This window comes from Opisthocomus hoazin, chromosome 2 (assembly GCF_030867145.1).
Source record: "Opisthocomus hoazin isolate bOpiHoa1 chromosome 2, bOpiHoa1.hap1, whole genome shotgun sequence".
NCBI classification, from domain to species: domain Eukaryota; kingdom Metazoa; phylum Chordata; class Aves; order Opisthocomiformes; family Opisthocomidae; genus Opisthocomus; species Opisthocomus hoazin.
In genome coordinates, this window is record NC_134415.1 from 12,362,432 (window position 1) to 12,379,074 (window position 16,643).

Here is a 16,643-nt window from a genome sequence, read left to right on the forward strand (position 1 = left end):
AACAGACCCCGCCCCCTCAGTGCGGAGGGGGCGGGGCCGTAGCCCTCCCCGCCGCGGTGCGCGCCGGGAGCTGTAGTCCCCGCCGGCCCGCTCCGCGCGGGAGATGGGGGCGGGCTCCGCCGGCTCCATTTTGCGCCCATTGGCGGGGCGGCCAGGCCGTCCCGCGGCCCCGGCGGCGCGAGCGCCAGGGAAGGCGCGAGTCGCTGCCCGCGCCGCTCTCCCGCGTGCGCCCTGACCGCCGCGCGGCGCCTCCTCCCTCCCCTCCCGCCGCCGCTGCCACCGGGTGGGGCCCGCTCCCCCCCCCCTCCCCGCCGCGCCGCCCGGCCCCTGCCGCGGGCTGAGCGCGTCTGCCGGGGGCCAGGCCCGTCCCTCCGCGGCGGCGGCTCCATGGTGCCCGCCGCCCCCCCCCGCCCCGCAGCAACAGGCAGGACGAGGAGGAAGCGGCCCCCGGGGCTCCCCACCGCCCCGCCGCCGGCCTGAGGAGCGGCGCCGCAGCGGGAGCGACCGAGCGGGCGGGGGGCGCCCGCGGGCCGCCGGCGATGGCGAACCAGCTGGTGATCCTCAACGTCTACGACATGGTGAGCGCTGGGGGAGGCGGGGGGTCCCGTTCCCGGGTCCCGGGCGGGGCGCGGGGCCTGCGGCGCGGAGCGTACAGCGGGGGCGGGGGGCGAGGGCAGCGGGGAAACTTCCCTGCCCTTCCCCTGCCCGCGCCGGTGGGCTCCGGCCCGCGGCGGTGAGGGAGCGGGAGAAGCGACGAGCTCGGGGCGGGCGGGAGGGCTGCCCGTTCGTGCGGGTCCGTGGTGACCTGCCGCCAAAGTTTGCCGTGGAGCCGGGCCGGGCGGCTCGGTGGCGGGTAGACCTGCTCTCTGTGGTGGGGGGAACTCTGCCCTGCGCCGAGCTGCTCCCCACCCCACAGCTGCCCCCAGGGCTCAGCCCGGCGGGGCCCTGCCTTCCTGCGTCTTGAATCCATAAAAGTGGCCGGTTTTCCAGCAGGATAATAGTTTGGGATAACCACTGGCTCCGTAGGGATAAGAGTTTTTTAGCGCTGTGTCAGTAACATCTCTTTTTTTTTATAGACCACAATTTTTGAACGGTTTTGGTATGGCAGCAACTTGGTAGGAATGAAGGAATTGCTCCAGCTTCCTTTGCAGTCCTGTGAGCTCACCTTCCCTCCCTTCTGGGTAATCGTTCTGTGACACCTACAGCAACTGCTGTATTGTCTTATGTTCAGCTGGAAGCTGCTCAAATGCCATGGTAACAAATGAGGTGTAAGTACCTCCACGGAACAGGAGGTGTGGATAAGTAATATTAAGAAAATATTATCCGTTAATGCGTTTCAGTCGCTGGAAATTAGAACGAGTAGCACTAGTTCTCTGACCACGTTTTGAGTCTACTGGTAGTGGGACAGTAAGACTCACAGCTAGCTTCAGGTAACTGCGTTTGCGTTACCTTATTTTGGATAGGCTTTCCTACCACCACCATTTTAAAGTGAACTTTCGGCGCTTTAAAAGGGTGAAGGTGTATAGTGTAGGGTCAGTGACTGCTAGCAGAGAGAAAATGCAGCATGTATGCTTCGAAATACTCAGGCTCTAACGCTAGAATATTTAATAGCAATCAACAGGGAGCTATCTGGCTTGAAATTAAAAGTGTATGAGATTATATGAACTAGCCTGATTCTTGTAATTATTTTCTTTCACCCTGATACTTACCATAGAAGTCAATGTCCCTGACAAAGGGTTTTGGTTTTTTTTTTTCCCCCTCCTGTGTCTGAGTTCTGTCTCCAGCAAATACAACCTGTTACTTCTACTTTTTCTCCTTCGTTGTAGAGAGACTGGAGACAGGAGCAGTCTGTTGATTGTGATTTTTCTTGGGGGTGGGTTCTTTGGTCACCCGGATGAGCTCATAAATGATGCTGATACAACAAAAAGTCAGTGTGCCTTATTTATACTAGACTTAAGGGGTGAAGGATGCTCTGTCACGTGCATATATATGACTTCTCTGGAGTACAGTTAAAAAATATGCATTGGAGAAGCTCTTTTAGCATGAAAAGAGATGGTTTTACGTATACTAACTATAAGTATTGGCACAGAGAAAGAAGTAGGACTTCAGTTTCAGGACTCTTAGGTAAGATAGTATCTTTGAAGCCAAGGCTTGACGCACTTCTGACTTGCTAAGATGGAGGACCCAGTGTTCTCATGAAGACTTGCTCAGCTGTGCAAAGTGTTGCCTGGGCCCAGTTCACAGGCAGGCTGTCAGAACTGGAGACAATGGAACGTCTCCATGTAAGTGCCTGCCTGGCAGGTAACGCCATGGCCTCTGTGAGAAACTCCATTCTCACTGTGGTGATAGCATTGGTGGGGTGTGACTTCAGCCTTTCCTTTTTCTCTTGTGACATTCTGCTCTTTCATTCACATCATAGAATCATTAAGAATCATAGAATCATTAAGGTTGGAAAAGACCTCTAGGATCATCAGGTCCAGCCAAGGTAACATGGTTCACCTTCATCTCTTGCCCCTTAGGTTTCTTTGCTGCTGCCCATATCCTCCTTTCTTTTTCCTCCAGGGCTGAATTGCTGTGCTCGGTTTTACTCCAGCCGTCCTAGTAAGGCTGACAGTGGAAGAAGAAAAAAAAAAAAAAAAAAAAAAGAAAAGGCAACAGGAAGGCTGTGCTCCAAAACTAGTGTCATAATTTTCCCTAGGACATGTTGGGGATTGATGGATGTCCTGTTGTGATTAGTGGGGCTCTGCATACATTAAGAAGTAGCATAGTCCCTGAAGCCACTATCTGTGGAAGAACTTACTCTCCAAAAGAAGCAAGCAAGCACATTTATTTGCAGATGTTTGATCACATGTAGGGGTGGCACTTTGTGCATTGGTCTGCAGTTGTGGTATTTGTCGAAGCTGTACATCACCACAAATTATACGTAGTGTAACCTGCGACCACTAAGCAGAGTATTTCTGTATCCTACTCCAGCTGTGTTTATTGTTTTGTAACGATGTCTACATTATTTGACCGTTAAGAGACACAGATTTCCTCTAAACTGGAAAGAAAAACTGAGGTTCCTACAGTGTCTGAAAGACACTGTCAATATACATCCTGCCTCAAATTCTTTTGCTCAATGATGTCTCAGTCCATTTTAAAGTTGTTTGAAGCAGGAGCTTAAACTAAAGCCTGATTTTCATGTTGCGTAGCAGTGACATTACTGCATGTAGACAGCCTGCTGAAATCAATGATACTGCATTGTTTGGGGGCACTAAAAGTGGAGGGGGGAGCATGGAAGACTCTTTCGTAATAGCTATTTTGAAGCTCTGTTTAGTCATGAAATCCTGCCAACCGTGTATTGAGGCACTAGCAGGTTTACTGTTTGCTTCTGACATTTCGTGTCACTTGGAGGTGGGTTTGAGTTTTTTTGTAGTTTATGTTTGGGACTGGGGGTTTTTTGTTTGCGTTTTGGAACAAGAGACCACCATTAGTCACCTCGTTGACAGAATCAACACTGCTATAATTGCAGCAGTCATATGAACAGCTTTTTTTTAACCCGAGTGCTAACTGTAGCTTCGTTTCCCAGACAGCTGCTTAGGTATGCAGGGGAGTACTAGGTGACCTTGCTGCTGTTGAAACTCCTCGCAGGACTGAGTCGGCTGGTTCTGGAGGATATACCCTTCCGCTGTCCTTAGTGCTTGAAAAAGCGAGGATGTTTGATAACACCAAAGGGTGAGGAGGGGTGCGTGTGTTGTACAAGAAAGCTGACTTTCAAGTACTGGTAACTTACGGAGGGAGAGAAGCTTAAGGGCATATTTATGTGCTGCAGTTCATGCCTTTGAAAATCTTTTATGATCATTAAAAGGGTAGGGTGAAGACTTTGATATATTGTGTTTTGAGAACCAGAGTACCTTATAGTTTCATTTTAACTAACTGGTATTTTTAGGAGTCTAGCTTTTTCGTGCCCAAAGTAGCATCCTATTTGTTCCCTTGTCAAATAAGGCTATAACAATCTAAAGTATTAACATACATGAAAGCTCTGAAAAAAAGCAATGAAGGTATTTTTGAAGCACTGGGATTAGTGTTTTTCTTTCATTTCAGTGACATGACTTTATTGTGCGCATAGAAAAATACTTCTCTAATATTTTCCGTTCTGATAGTTGCATTAAACATGAATTCCTGTTTTACAAGACCGACTTACTGCAAAATATTGAGGATGTGGGATTGTGCTTCTTCTATACATTCTGCTGTGGCAAAATGCATGTCAGACTAAATGGAGGGAATCCAGTTTGTGTAACGGAAGCAAGGATACAGGTCCTGGGATCAGCTTGAGATTCCAGAACTTACGGCATGTTAGTGAACCAGCGAGATATGTAGAGAGCTATATATATGTAATTTAATTTACAATAATTATTTTGGAAGTCGTATATAATCATTTCAGCTGTAGCCATATTCAGTGTACTTTAAGTTGCATTTGTCCTGCATTTCTTTCTTTGGTGAGATAAGGCATTTTGTTCAATGAGAAAATGTCACCAGCCTTCTAATAGCTGATCCAGATTAAGTAATAATTAGATATAATTACTGTTCCTAGGGGGAAAGTAATTCTGCCTTATTGAAATTCTTTTATCTTCAATTAACCTACCCTGTTCTTACTAGAAATATGAAGTGCCAGCTTGCTTTAGGCACTTCTTCCAAAGACTCTAACACTTGTTTAATTTGCCACCAGTGCTCCATTTCTGTAGTCTGGTGAGCCCCGTGTATTTAGGTGGCACCAGTAAGGAGGAGTGCACGCTTGCATAGCACTGGACTTGCCAAAGATCTTGTGGGAGCAGCTTTGCATCCCATTCGTCTGCTTCTGTACGGATCGATGAGGAGCATCGGTGACCTTCTTTTCTGTCCTTTCCCCTTACCTCGCAGGACGTTTCACAGGGTTGTGGGAGGGGAGGAGCATGAACAATATTTTTTTTTTTCTGCCTAGTGACAAACTAGGCTTTATTACTTCCACCGCTTGTGGGGTATCTTGTGTGACTTCCATTTCTCAAAGAGCAGCGATAACCTTGCTTGGCATTAACAGATCCGATGCGTGCGTGATGTGTAGGTTGCTTGAAATGCAGAGGCCGGACCCAGAGTTTTCTGGCAGAATGGAATGGGTGTCCAGGAGAGGAAAGACTAGAACACCAGGGACCCTGTTGAGCTCAGTTCTAGGCTAGGTTCATTCGGATATACCTTCTTATTAGACAAACGTACTCTCTGCTTTCACTGACAAACTGTATGTTGAATGTGCCTACGGTTTTGACTATAAATATGAACCTAAAACGATTTTGAAATGGTCAGCTGTTAAAGCGTGGGATAGGACTGACTTCAGAACTGAAATAGGTTTAAGTAGCTCTTCCATTTTCATGGGGGATTTGATTCGACTTTAATGAACAGAATCCATTTTTTTATGCGTACAAACCCATTAAAGTTAGCTGGGTAGTCTTAACATTGTTGTCCTTCTTCCCCTCTTCTTATTTTCTCCCTGTTCTGTGTCTTTCTATACAGAGTAAATCTAACCCAGTAGATTTCTGGATGTTGCTTGATCTGAAAAGTCTGGTTAGATACATACGGACTAGCTCTGCTCTTTTCTGGAGGGAGGAAGGAAAGAACTTGAAACAGACCTTTAAATAGACTAAGGTGGTAATTTAGTATAATCATCCATACCCCACTAGCTAACATCACAATGCGTTAACAAAGCCAGAAATTAAAGCAAAGTGTAAAGTTTCATCTTAAGCAAAATTTGTCTACAGATCTCAATGATCCTTAGCTTTAAAGAAATACAAGGAGCAAAATCTGTCTTCTGTTAATTCATACTGACAAAATTCCCCACAACTGGCTTGTCTAAAGAAGAGACCATCAAATCCTCGGCATCTGGTTATCCAGATAGTCATTCGTGTCTTGTGTCTGCTAGCACAGTTGTGAATTTTCAGCTGGAAAAGTGACGTGCTGGTGTTTGGCAACTGCTAGTAACTGAACTTGAGGGACTGTTTATTTTAGGTTTGATGATACTTGGAAGAAGAGTGACTGTAAAAGCCAAATATATACATACGTAGTGCCTGAAAGCTTGTAACTTGGCTTGAGTTGCTCTTTTTGCCATTTAACTTGTTTTGATTTTCATAAACAGCTTCTTAGCCCAAAGTTTAGTAGATCATTTTTACTGGGAGAAAATGGCTTTCAGAAACACACATTATATGCCATAATGTTTGCAGTGGCCATGTAAATTACGTTCGAACTCCAGCTAGCACATCTTAACAAAGTGTGACACCTGTAACCTTTTACATTTTTATCATCAGTTATGCTGTTCTAATAGTGACTTTGTACCAGAAGGCACTTATTATGTCAGCAGGTTTTGTAAAGAGTATAGCCTCTTTTTCTTCCTGTTTGCTAAACAAACAGTAATTTGCTGGGGGTACTACCCTCAGTCTGTGTCCTGCCCGCCAGCTGACTTTTTGAAGGCTGCCTTGTAGGCAGGGGTGCCCTTTGGGACCAGATGACCTGGCAGGAAAAAAATCCCACTACTGGAGTAACTGACAATGTTTTTCTTGTATTTTTGAGGGGTTTTTCTTGCTAGCCAATTTCAGTTTTAGGGATACAGCTGAGGCTTTTTTTGCTTTTTAGCCTTTGTTTCAGGTTCCTTTTTAAATTATGTGCTACTTGAAAATTTTTAGTGCTTGGAGGCTGATTCTGAGGGTGGTGATGCAGTCAAGGAAAGACAGTAATTTTGAGGTTTGCCCTTTCCAGAACTGTGTGCGTCTTCAAGGTCTCGAGGGTAATAGCTCCTGATAGGCACTTGCTGTTGCTTTTGAAAAAGAAAAGAGAAAGCACTAAGGGAAAGGTGTTTTTTCCTTTCTTTTGTTTCCTGTTTTTTAAAATTATCACTTCCTGTTTTCCTTTTGAAATGATGCTATTATCTGTTGGCTACAATAGGAGTGATATATTGGAAACAGGTGTTAAAAAGGCTTACACCTGATGTATGGAGACATCTGGGTTTAGTGTCCTGTATGGTGACCACCAGTTGAGTATTCAAAGTCAAAATGTACTAAGGTAATTTCAGTTCATCTTACGTATCTCTGAGTGCGTCTCATGCTCATCTGGTCGTAAGCAGGAGTGTGGTCATTGCTATAAATGACGGTTGGTGTATGTGCATTACAGGCCTACGTGCTGATGTTACTTCAAAAAAAAAAGTGCTTCTGCAAATTACTGCAGTTGATTCTAGAATGTGTTCCACCTAATGGAAAACTTTGCAACCTGTAACTTGTTGACAAATCAAAAGTTGATCTGGATTGCTCCCAGGTACAGTCTCCATGGTTGACAGACGCTGATAGCACTAAAACACTGGAGTAGAACCTGATGGAATTAATTCACTGTGTGCAGTTGAGGAATTTTACTAGCGTGTTCTGTTCCCATAAAATGGGGTGTGCAGTTTCGCTTTGTGGTAGGGTTTTATGCTTTTGATGTGGGGGACAAATACCTGTGAGTCTGTTATCGGAAGACAAGTCTATGTTGGAGACTGACTAGAGTCTTTTTTGTTCTTTCCTTTTAGTATTGGATGAATGAATATACTTCTTCCCTTGGAATTGGAGTGTTCCATTCAGGTATAGAGGTGTATGGCCGAGGTACGTACAACAAAAACATAACTTATTCTTTTTTTCTGGTAATGCTGTTATTTAAAAAACATTTTTCAGGTAGTGAGGGAAGTCAGGCTCCTGAAACCTGTTCATCAGTTTTCTCTTAAAGTTCTCAGCTCTTCTTCCTCTGGAAAAAACTTTGGATACGAATAATCCAGTAGTCATAGAATCAATCATAGAATCATCGGTTGGAAAAGACCTCTAAGATCATTAAGTCCATCCGTCAACCCAACACCACCATGCCTGCTAAACCATATCCCGAAGTGCCACATCTACACGTTTTTTGAACACCTCCAGGGATGGGGACTCCACCACTTCCCTGGGCAGCCTGTTCCAATGCCTGACCACTCTTGCAGTAAAGAAATTTTTCCTAATATCTAATCTAAACCTCCCCTGACGCAACTTGAAGCCATTGCCTATCGTCCTATCACTAATTACTTGGGAGAAGAGACCAACACCTGCCTCACTACAACCTCCTTTCAGGTAGGTGTAGAGAGCAGTAAAGTCCCCCCTCAGCCTCCTCTTCTCCAGACTAAACAGCCCCAGCTCCCTCAGCCACTCCTCGTAAGACTTGTTCTCCAGACCCCTCACCAGCCTCACTGCCCTGCTCTGGACACGCTCCAGCACCTCAATGTCCTTCTTGTAGTGGGGGGCCCAAAACTGACCACAGTACTCGAGGTGCGGCCTCACCAGTGCCGAGTGCAGGGGCACAATCACCTCCCTGCTCCTGCTGGCCACACTGTTCCTGATCCAAGCCAGGATGCCATCATCTTGCATTCTTGTGTAAAGCTATGTGACTATGAACAAGTGTGCAATTTATTCAGTTGAGCATAGAAATCTTTATTTTAGGTTTTGAAATACATATTGCTAAAACAAATGTATGCTTCGTGTAAGCGTGGCTGAATCGTGTTTCCTCAGTATTATGCCAGCACTTCATGCAAGGAGTTAATTTTTAACTACAGAAACAATAGTCTGTTGCAGATAGACACCTTCAAGTGCCTGATGCTCAGAAAAAACTGTCCGTTCCTTATGGGTAGGTTGGTTTGTTTTTAAAAAAACAGTTTCTTTAAAAGGCATCTCATGCATGCTGTTTACAAAATACACACTTGTGATATAATACAGCAATACATTCCGATTTTGCTAAATAGGTGGTGCTTTGGGGATGCAGCTTCCTGATCTGTTCAGGCTCCTTTGAATCCCCGTTGCTGTCAGAAGGTGTTTCTGAGCGTGCTGTGGCACAGGCTCCGGTCTGAGGTGTTCCTGTCTAGAATTACAGTGATGCTCCGAGGTGACGCTGTCGCTGAAAGTAGTCCTTTTGAAGAAGACAAATCTACTTCATTTTTTTGGAATGTGTTTGGAGGCGAGGGGAAGCAGGAAGAGGTGTGGCATGCAATCCAAAGACCACCTTGTGCAAAGTTACCTTACCTATAAGTGTTTCAGCTCCTATAATGGTCGCATTGTAACTGGGTTTGCAAGTGTCATCAGAGCAACGAATTGACAAAATACAATTATTATTGTCAGAACTTTTTTGGTTTTTTTTTAATCCAAAGCAGAAAGACCTGACTCTGTTAGTGCTATGCCCGAAACCCAGTTCTTGGGCTGTGCCAAATACATGTGCCTCCCTTCCTGTTCGGATTGTAACAGCTTTCTCATGTAGCAGGTCGTACGCCTGCTAGAACAGTGACTTGCATTTCTCAAAGTACACCAAACTTTGTTTATTAACCTGTTGTAAAAAAGATTATGCACAAAACTGAATGCTAGACTTGGATGATGTGTTTCGAGGTTTGAGGAAAGGAAGCGTGAAGTCATGCTTAAAACTTTTTCTTGCACTCTGGGTGTGGCATGCTGTGTTATCTTAAAGACACAGAAGGAAGCTAAAGCACACCATGCTATTTTCATGTACTGTGAAGTGTTTATACCAGCAGATGCTACGTGCAGACTTCAGGTGCCTGCACTGGTTTACTTTCCTGTTATAGTAAAGAACTCGGGACAGTTGAAGTGTTGCAAATCAATAAATTAAAAAATCTATTAGGCCGCTATTTGCTGCCATGCTTACAACTGAAGTACGCACTGAGTAGAAGTGCCGTCAGACCTTTGAGGATGCAGTACTTTGAATCCCTAATCTATAAATAGGTAAGTGAACCTTTAAAGACAAGCAGGTATAAAGAACATTGGTATAAGTGAGGATTTACAAGTTACATTGTAAATCCTCACTTATACAATGAAAACAATATATACTTACTGTAAAGTTATTCAAGTTAAATCTGTACACTGATGTAGGAGATCTCCTGTCAGTTTTTACATGGGTTGACTAAGTAACTAACAAAACTGTGCATTTCCAGCTCCTTGCGTTTGTTACCTATGTAAATAAGATGTCTGGTTTCTAGCTTTAGATCCTTGTGAAGGGATCGTCCAGTCAGCGAGGTCTGCTGTTCTTTAATGTTGTTGTATGCCGTTCTTGTTAAATCTGAGCTTTCTCTTTCAGAATTTGCCTATGGTGGTCATCCGTACCCTTTTTCTGGAATATTTGAAATTTCACCAGGAAATGCTTCTGAACTAGGAGAAACATTTAAATTCAAGTAAGAAAGATACTGATTTTCTTGCTTTTGAGAAGCCATATTAAAAACAACTTGTTACCTTTATTTTTGAGGATAGATGTGTTGAATGATACTACAGGATTTCTGACTTTCTGAGAAATCGGTGTTTTCTTTTCATAGAAATGAAAGATGGACAGGGATGATGAGACAGTGAAGTGTCTACAGCAAAGAACATTTTTAGCGTGCCGTCAAATTACTTAAATGTGTACAAATTATGTGGACTTGGGGCTAGCTTTTGCTATTCATACAGTATATACAAAGGGGTAACTTTTTCAAGGTAGTGAAATTTTTATTCCAAGAAAAAGCTGAAACATGTTGCTCTTCAAAGTTTCCCCATGTCTCTCTTCCACTTTGTCAGTGTGATTACCTTGACCCTTCCCTGCATTACAAGCTCTTGCCTGTTCTCAGCTGTCTCTTAGAAACAATATCCTTTGGAGATGAGGGGAAAAATGCATCCAGTGTTTGTCAGAGTTAAGTTGCAAAGGACTTAAGTGATCGCCAAGGAAATAATCCCTCATGATAAAGATGAACGTGGTGCTGTAAAATGGAATAGAAAGAATCTATGTTATTCTAGAAAGGCAGAAAGATCTCGCCACCCACAGTGGGGTGATTTTTGAGCAATGTATGAACAGTAATCCACCTGCATCATGGAAGGCTAATCACCTACTCTGTCTGTTTCTCTTCTAGAGAGGCTGTGGTTCTAGGCAGTACTGACTTTATGGAAGATGACATAGAAAAAATAGTAGAAGAGCTTGGAAAAGAATTCAAAGGAAATGCTTATCACCTAATGCACAAAAACTGCAATCACTTTTCTTCAGCTTTATCCGAGGTAAACAAACATGAAGGTCTGTAGAAAGGTGCTTCCCAGGTGGCTACAGAGCGTCATCTCCTTCCTGTCCTTTGGAATGTCTGGCCCAATTTCCAACTTCCTATCTCTGTTACCTGGGGCACATGTCACCGTTTCTCAGGTTTTCTTTGTGCTTATGTCCAAAGCACAAGATTTTGCTGCCAAAAATGCTAAATTGTGTTGTCATACATAGTTTGTGTTTGAGCAGGGGTGCATTCCGAATTGAGAGACCTGATAAATAAAGTATTAATAGGATTTGACAATCTTTTCAGATGCTTCAGAGATTACTACTGAAGATAGAACCACATGTTATTTTTATCAGTATTTCCCCACAGAGCCATCACACTGAAAATTAAAGTTATGACCTACTGTTAGAGAATAACAAAGGCATTGAAGTTTCACAGACAGTGCTCGTCTTCTGCTGGAGAGGCTTTTGTCAAGTTATTGCTCTACCAGCACCTGCATCCTGGTCATGTGGATACCTGAGTGGTCGTGCAAAGACTCTGACTGTGGAGTTGAGTGGGCTTTGCTTTTTTCCCTCGGCTTTATTTTAACATGATCGGTTTGCCAATATGATTAAATGTCTGATCGCTCACATGTCTATCAACAGAAGGGAGAGGGTCAGAAACAAGTAACCCAGGACAAAGAGGGGAATGGCAGTTGTGATTTTTATCACTAGTTAGCAATCTGTGCATGTCAGAATTTATTCCAATGTTTCACTGAAGCACTCAGAAAAAGGGTTGGCGATTTTTTCCATGGTGAACTTCCATAAAATTTAATTGTTCTTTTTTCAAAATAGTTGATGGCACACTTATTGTATAATATGTGTTTTGTGTAGACTGTTTGATCTTCCAGTGGTACTGGAAAATTTTATTGAGATGATGATTCATGTGCAATGCTGGTACAAGTAAGTAGGGTGAGACACTGACAAAGCTGCAGCTGGCAGGAAATCTGGCCTATATGGCCAGGTTTTTGCCATACTCTTCAACCACATGGTCCTGTTGTTTCTATTTTATGTCTTGTCCTATTTAGTGTTCAAATTGACTGTAAGAACAGGGATATGTTGTTCCCCAGGGCTCAGTTTTGGGTCCGGTCTTCTTTAACATCTTTATCAGTGATCTGGATGAGGGGATTGAGTGGTCCCTCAGTAAGTTTGCAGATGATACCAAGGTGGGTGGGAGTGTCGATCTGCTCGAGGGTAGGAAGGCTCTCCAGAGGGATCTGGACAGACTGGATCGACGGGGCGAGGCCAACTGTATGAGGTTCAACAAGGCCAAGTGCCGGGTCCTGCACTTCAGTCACAACCACCCCACGCAACGCTGCAGGCTTGGGGAGGAGTGGCTGGAAAGCTGCCCAGCGGAAAAGGACCTGGGGATGCTGGTCGACAGCTGGCTGAACATGAGCCAGCACTGTGCTCAGGTGGCCAAGAAGGCCAACAGCATCCTGGCTTGTATCAGGAATAGTGTGGCCAGCAGGAGCAGGGAGGTGATTGTGCCCCTGCACTCAGCACTGGTGAGGCCACACCTGGAGTACTGTGTGCAGTTTTGGGCCCCTCACTACAAGAAGGACATTGAGGTGCTGGAGCTTGTCCAGAGAAGGGCAATGAGGCTGGTGAGGGGTCTGGAGAACAAGTCCTATGAGGAGAGGCTGAGGGAGTTGAGGCTGTTTAGTCTGGAGAAGAGGAGGCTGAGGGGAGACCTTACTGCTCTGTACAGCTACCTGAAAAGAGGTTGTAGTGAGGCAGGTGTTGGTCTCTTCTCCCAAGTAACTAGCAACAGGATGAGAGGCAATGGCCTCAAGTTGCATCAGGGGTCGTTTAGATTAGATATTGGGAAAAATTTCTTTACTGCAAGAGTGGTCAGGCATTGGAACAGGCTGCCCAGGGAAGTGGTGGAGTCCCCATCCCTGGAGGTGTTCAAAAAACGTGTAGATGTGGCACTTTGGGACATGGGTTAGCAGGCATGGTGGTGTTGGGTGGATGGTTGGACCTGATGATCTTAGAGGTCTTTTCCAACCTATGATTCTGTATAATTACAAGTTAAATGCTGCTCAGTTGCAGCAGAGTATTGCTCCCATTAGCTATGATTTTCTCTAGATTTGCACTGGAATAAGTGTACAAGAAGTGAATATGGAGGTAATAAGTAAAATAGGTCACTCCTTGAGTAGTGACAACAACACCATTTGATGCCTGATGTACAGTAAAAACAAGTATTTAATGCAGCTTTATGTATTTTTGAGGAGTTGAAACCAGCTTTGCATTGTATAGCTTCTCTTGTCCCAGTGGACCCAAGTGTGTGTGCTTGGCCTGTGTGGTGACATCTTGTGCGTAGCCATCAGAGGCCGTCACAGTAAATATCCTGAGGTGTTTGCGTAACTCCGTGTAACTGTAGTATTGGCGCTGTCTTTTTGACCGCTTGATTTCAGGCTGCTTTTCTGTAGTAGTCAGATTTCTACTGCAGTTTTGGTTTCTGAGGAATTAGCGATGAATAGAAAGCACATCTGAACTCATTTCTTTGCCTTTTATAGAAGTTATTCAAAAAGAGCGAGGTGGTTAGGATTTTCAGGACCTCTAAAAAAAGTGTAGAACCACGGTGTCAAACTCTCACAGTGGAAAACAGGTCTCCTTGTGTGACCTGGGATGCTGCTTTTGCTGATGGAGAAAGTTGTCTTAGTGCAGCTAACTAGAGTGCTTCTTGACTGGCATTTGTGACATGTAAATCGTAAGGCTGCTGCAGCCGTTGCTTTTTATTTGCAGTACTGTAGTTTTGTCACTGCTGAATCCAGAAAACAAATTAATCCTTTCTTTTCCCTTCCCCTCTAGATTTTGTGTGGAAAAGAGATTCCACGATGGGTGAATCGCCTTGCCTACTTCAGCTCTTGTATACCGTTTCTGCAGAGCTGTCTGCCGAAGGAGTGGCTGACCCCTGCAGCCCTCCAGTCGAGCGTTAGCCAGGAGCTGCACGAGGAGCTGGAGGAAGCTGAGGACGCAGCAGCATCAGCTTCCTTGGCAAGCTCAGCATCCGGGTCGAGAACTGGACGCCACACCAAATTATAAGTCCTCCTCCAAAGTAACAAATGGTTTGAAATACTTCAGCTTAATCTCTCCAGCAATTGACTTCCTGACAGAACATGAGAGCTGACTCTAGAACGTTGTTTTTATATGCAAAAAAGGCTCTCATCAGCCTATTTCAGCTCAGGATTATTTATGTAGTGAAAAGAATTGCTGGGAGAAAAGGGAAGGATTTTGTGTGAAGCCACCCTTTTCATTTTCACCTGTTTGGTAGACCTGGGTTAACTTAACATCTTGTATAAAGCAGAACTTAAATTATTTGTTTACAGTATTGTGTACTGCTGTTTACAGGTCCTGTAAGGACTCCTGCCACCATGGAAGAGAGGATTTGAGTTTGACTTAACTGTTGGTACAACTCAAAAGCAGTGGCATGATGCCCTGGATGAACTCTCCCCTTTGTTTTCGAGATCTGAGGCAGGCAAACATTAAATTTCTGAGAAATGCCAGAAACTGCTGAATACTATATTATGTGAACAGGGTACTGTGCGCTTAAAGTGGCTGATGTGAACAGGTAGATTCCAGGATGTAGGGAGACTGGTTTTGTCTAAGATCTGTTGCTAGAAGTATGACCTCTACATTAATGAAACTGTGGATTTTTGCACATATGAAGGGAAATGTCTCTCTCATTACAATGCACATTGATCCCTTTTTTCTTTTGTAATTCAGCCATGTAGTTTGCATCCTGTCTGCTGTCTGTATTTACAGTCTACTTCAACCAGGATTTAGACACCCGAATATCATCTGTTAGAAGCATCAACAAATTTTTCACTGTTTGCTTTACTTGATTTCAGTCTTGTCTATGAAAGTTAGTACTTGCATTCTTTTTTGGTTTCACATAGTTTGGTTTAGTGTAATACAAGCCATTTATGGTTGGGGAACGGCCTTGCTTTTTGCTGCTGATTTTGCTTCATTTGAGTTTGTAAACATTCATGTCTTTTTTTGAGCTATAAATTACTGCCCAGTTGTGCGTATCCGCACAAATTATAGAGCAATCCTAATTTATTTTCCCACAGTCTCTGTCTGTGGCATTAACTTTCTTGTCAGATGTAATGAAGAAAAACCTGAAAATTGCTTATGCACCTGCGTGTTTACACAGCAGAACCCACTAATCTGCACACGTAATTATATCTGAAGGTAAGAGATATTATTTTCTAAAACACAGAAGTATGTTTGCTGGTAGATTATAATTAGAGCTAAATTATAATTAGTGATCAGAATATATAATGGAATGCCTTATTCTTGTTCACTTACCAAGAGAATTAATGGTTCTTCCAAGTCATTAGTGTAAATTAGTGAGGTTCTCTTGTGCACATAAGGATACAGTAGCACAAACATGAGGGAGGTGAGCTTGTGTATTTTGAATGACTTGCTGCCTTAAACTAACAAAAAACATACCATCCGTAAACTGATCAGCTCACAACGAAGCGTGTGTTACTAGAAGTATAAACGATTCTTACAAGCTTTATTTTCAGTCTGTTGCTGGGTTTAGTTTTTCCATTAAGTGAAATACTGACTCTACAGTTTCTGCTGTTTAAAAGAAAAAAACAAAACCCTCTTACAAAGGAAGAATGCTTGGTGTTATGAATGCTCCTAGCCATGGGTAGTCGGTGCCATTGAACCCTCCAGGAAGGTGCAGTAGGCTGTGTCGTAGTAAGAATTCTTCCAATTGCCAGTGCCAACTCCTGTTAGAAAAGAGCGGAAGTTTTTCTGCTCGCAGTTGGGTTGGGCCCTTTGTCAGACAGTCTTCAGGTTTTCACTCATCTGCGATGCAGCAAAGGTACAGACAGGGGGAGACGCCCAGTTCTGGGGGGTAAAATCAAGGGAGACTCTCTCTGGGAAGAGTGGGATAATGGTAGAAGTCTCTTTGACTGTAGTTTGGTACGTGTTTTAATAACCTCCTCCACCAAGTGGGAAACGCTTGAGACTGACAGCTCCAGCACTGACTGCGTTCTCTGTGTGGTCTCCAGAAGCTGGACGTACTGACTGTCCCTGTTGAGTGCTTTTGTCACTTGAATCTCTGAATTTGAGTTCTCCTTCCTTTTTTTCCTGTAGTGAAAATGAATATGGTGGTCTCCAGTCAACTCTCAAGCATTACAGAACTGAATCTTGCACTACTTCCAGCTGAGACAACAGGCCACAGACAGGTTATTTTGTCTCTGCTCTGCAGCTGTGGTAGTAACGTGACTAAGGCTCTTGGCCAAGGCAGGTCCTTTATTTCAGCTCAGGGTTGAGGCCACTGATCTAGCAATGTACTGTAGCTTTTCCTAGGTTTTAGGAAAAATAAATAGAATGACTTTTCATTGCTACCTAACTTTTATGTACCAAAATCAGCTTTTTAGGCTTCTGATCTATCCAGAGCGCTAGGTCATAAATCTCTACACCTTCATTGACACACACAACTACAGCATGTACAATGCAAGAACGTGACAGATCACAGCACAGTTTTTATTTAGAAGCAAAACTGAAACTATTTTTTATAAAGC

General features: G+C 44.0%; 1 protein-coding gene across 1 annotated transcript; it reads left to right on the forward strand.

Annotated features, from left to right (window-relative positions):
- Positions 1 to 318: 318 nt before the first annotated feature.
- DESI2 (desumoylating isopeptidase 2) lies at positions 319 to 15,396 on the forward strand. Its single transcript, XM_075412642.1, has 5 exons — positions 319 to 578; positions 7,562 to 7,634; positions 10,132 to 10,225; positions 10,931 to 11,072; positions 13,912 to 15,396. Exons 1-5 carry the CDS (start codon positions 540 to 542, stop codon positions 14,143 to 14,145), a joined length of 582 nt encoding a protein of 193 aa, XP_075268757.1. The 5' UTR covers positions 319 to 539; the 3' UTR covers positions 14,146 to 15,396.
- The last annotated feature ends 1,247 nt before the right edge of the window (positions 15,397 to 16,643 follow it).

What these genes read in the sequence shown, in the direction of transcription:
- DESI2 (XM_075412642.1), top strand. Translation starts at nt 540, where the DNA reads ATGGCGAACCAGCTGGTGATCCTCAACGTCTACGACATG. An exon ending in TCCTCAACGTCTACGACATG is followed by an intron (nt 579 to 7,561) that starts GTGAGCGCTGGG and finishes CTTTCCTTTTAG; the next exon opens with TATTGGATGAATGAATATAC. An exon ending in TTTCTTCAGCTTTATCCGAG is followed by an intron (nt 11,073 to 13,911) that starts GTAAACAAACAT and finishes CTTCCCCTCTAG; the next exon opens with ATTTTGTGTGGAAAAGAGAT.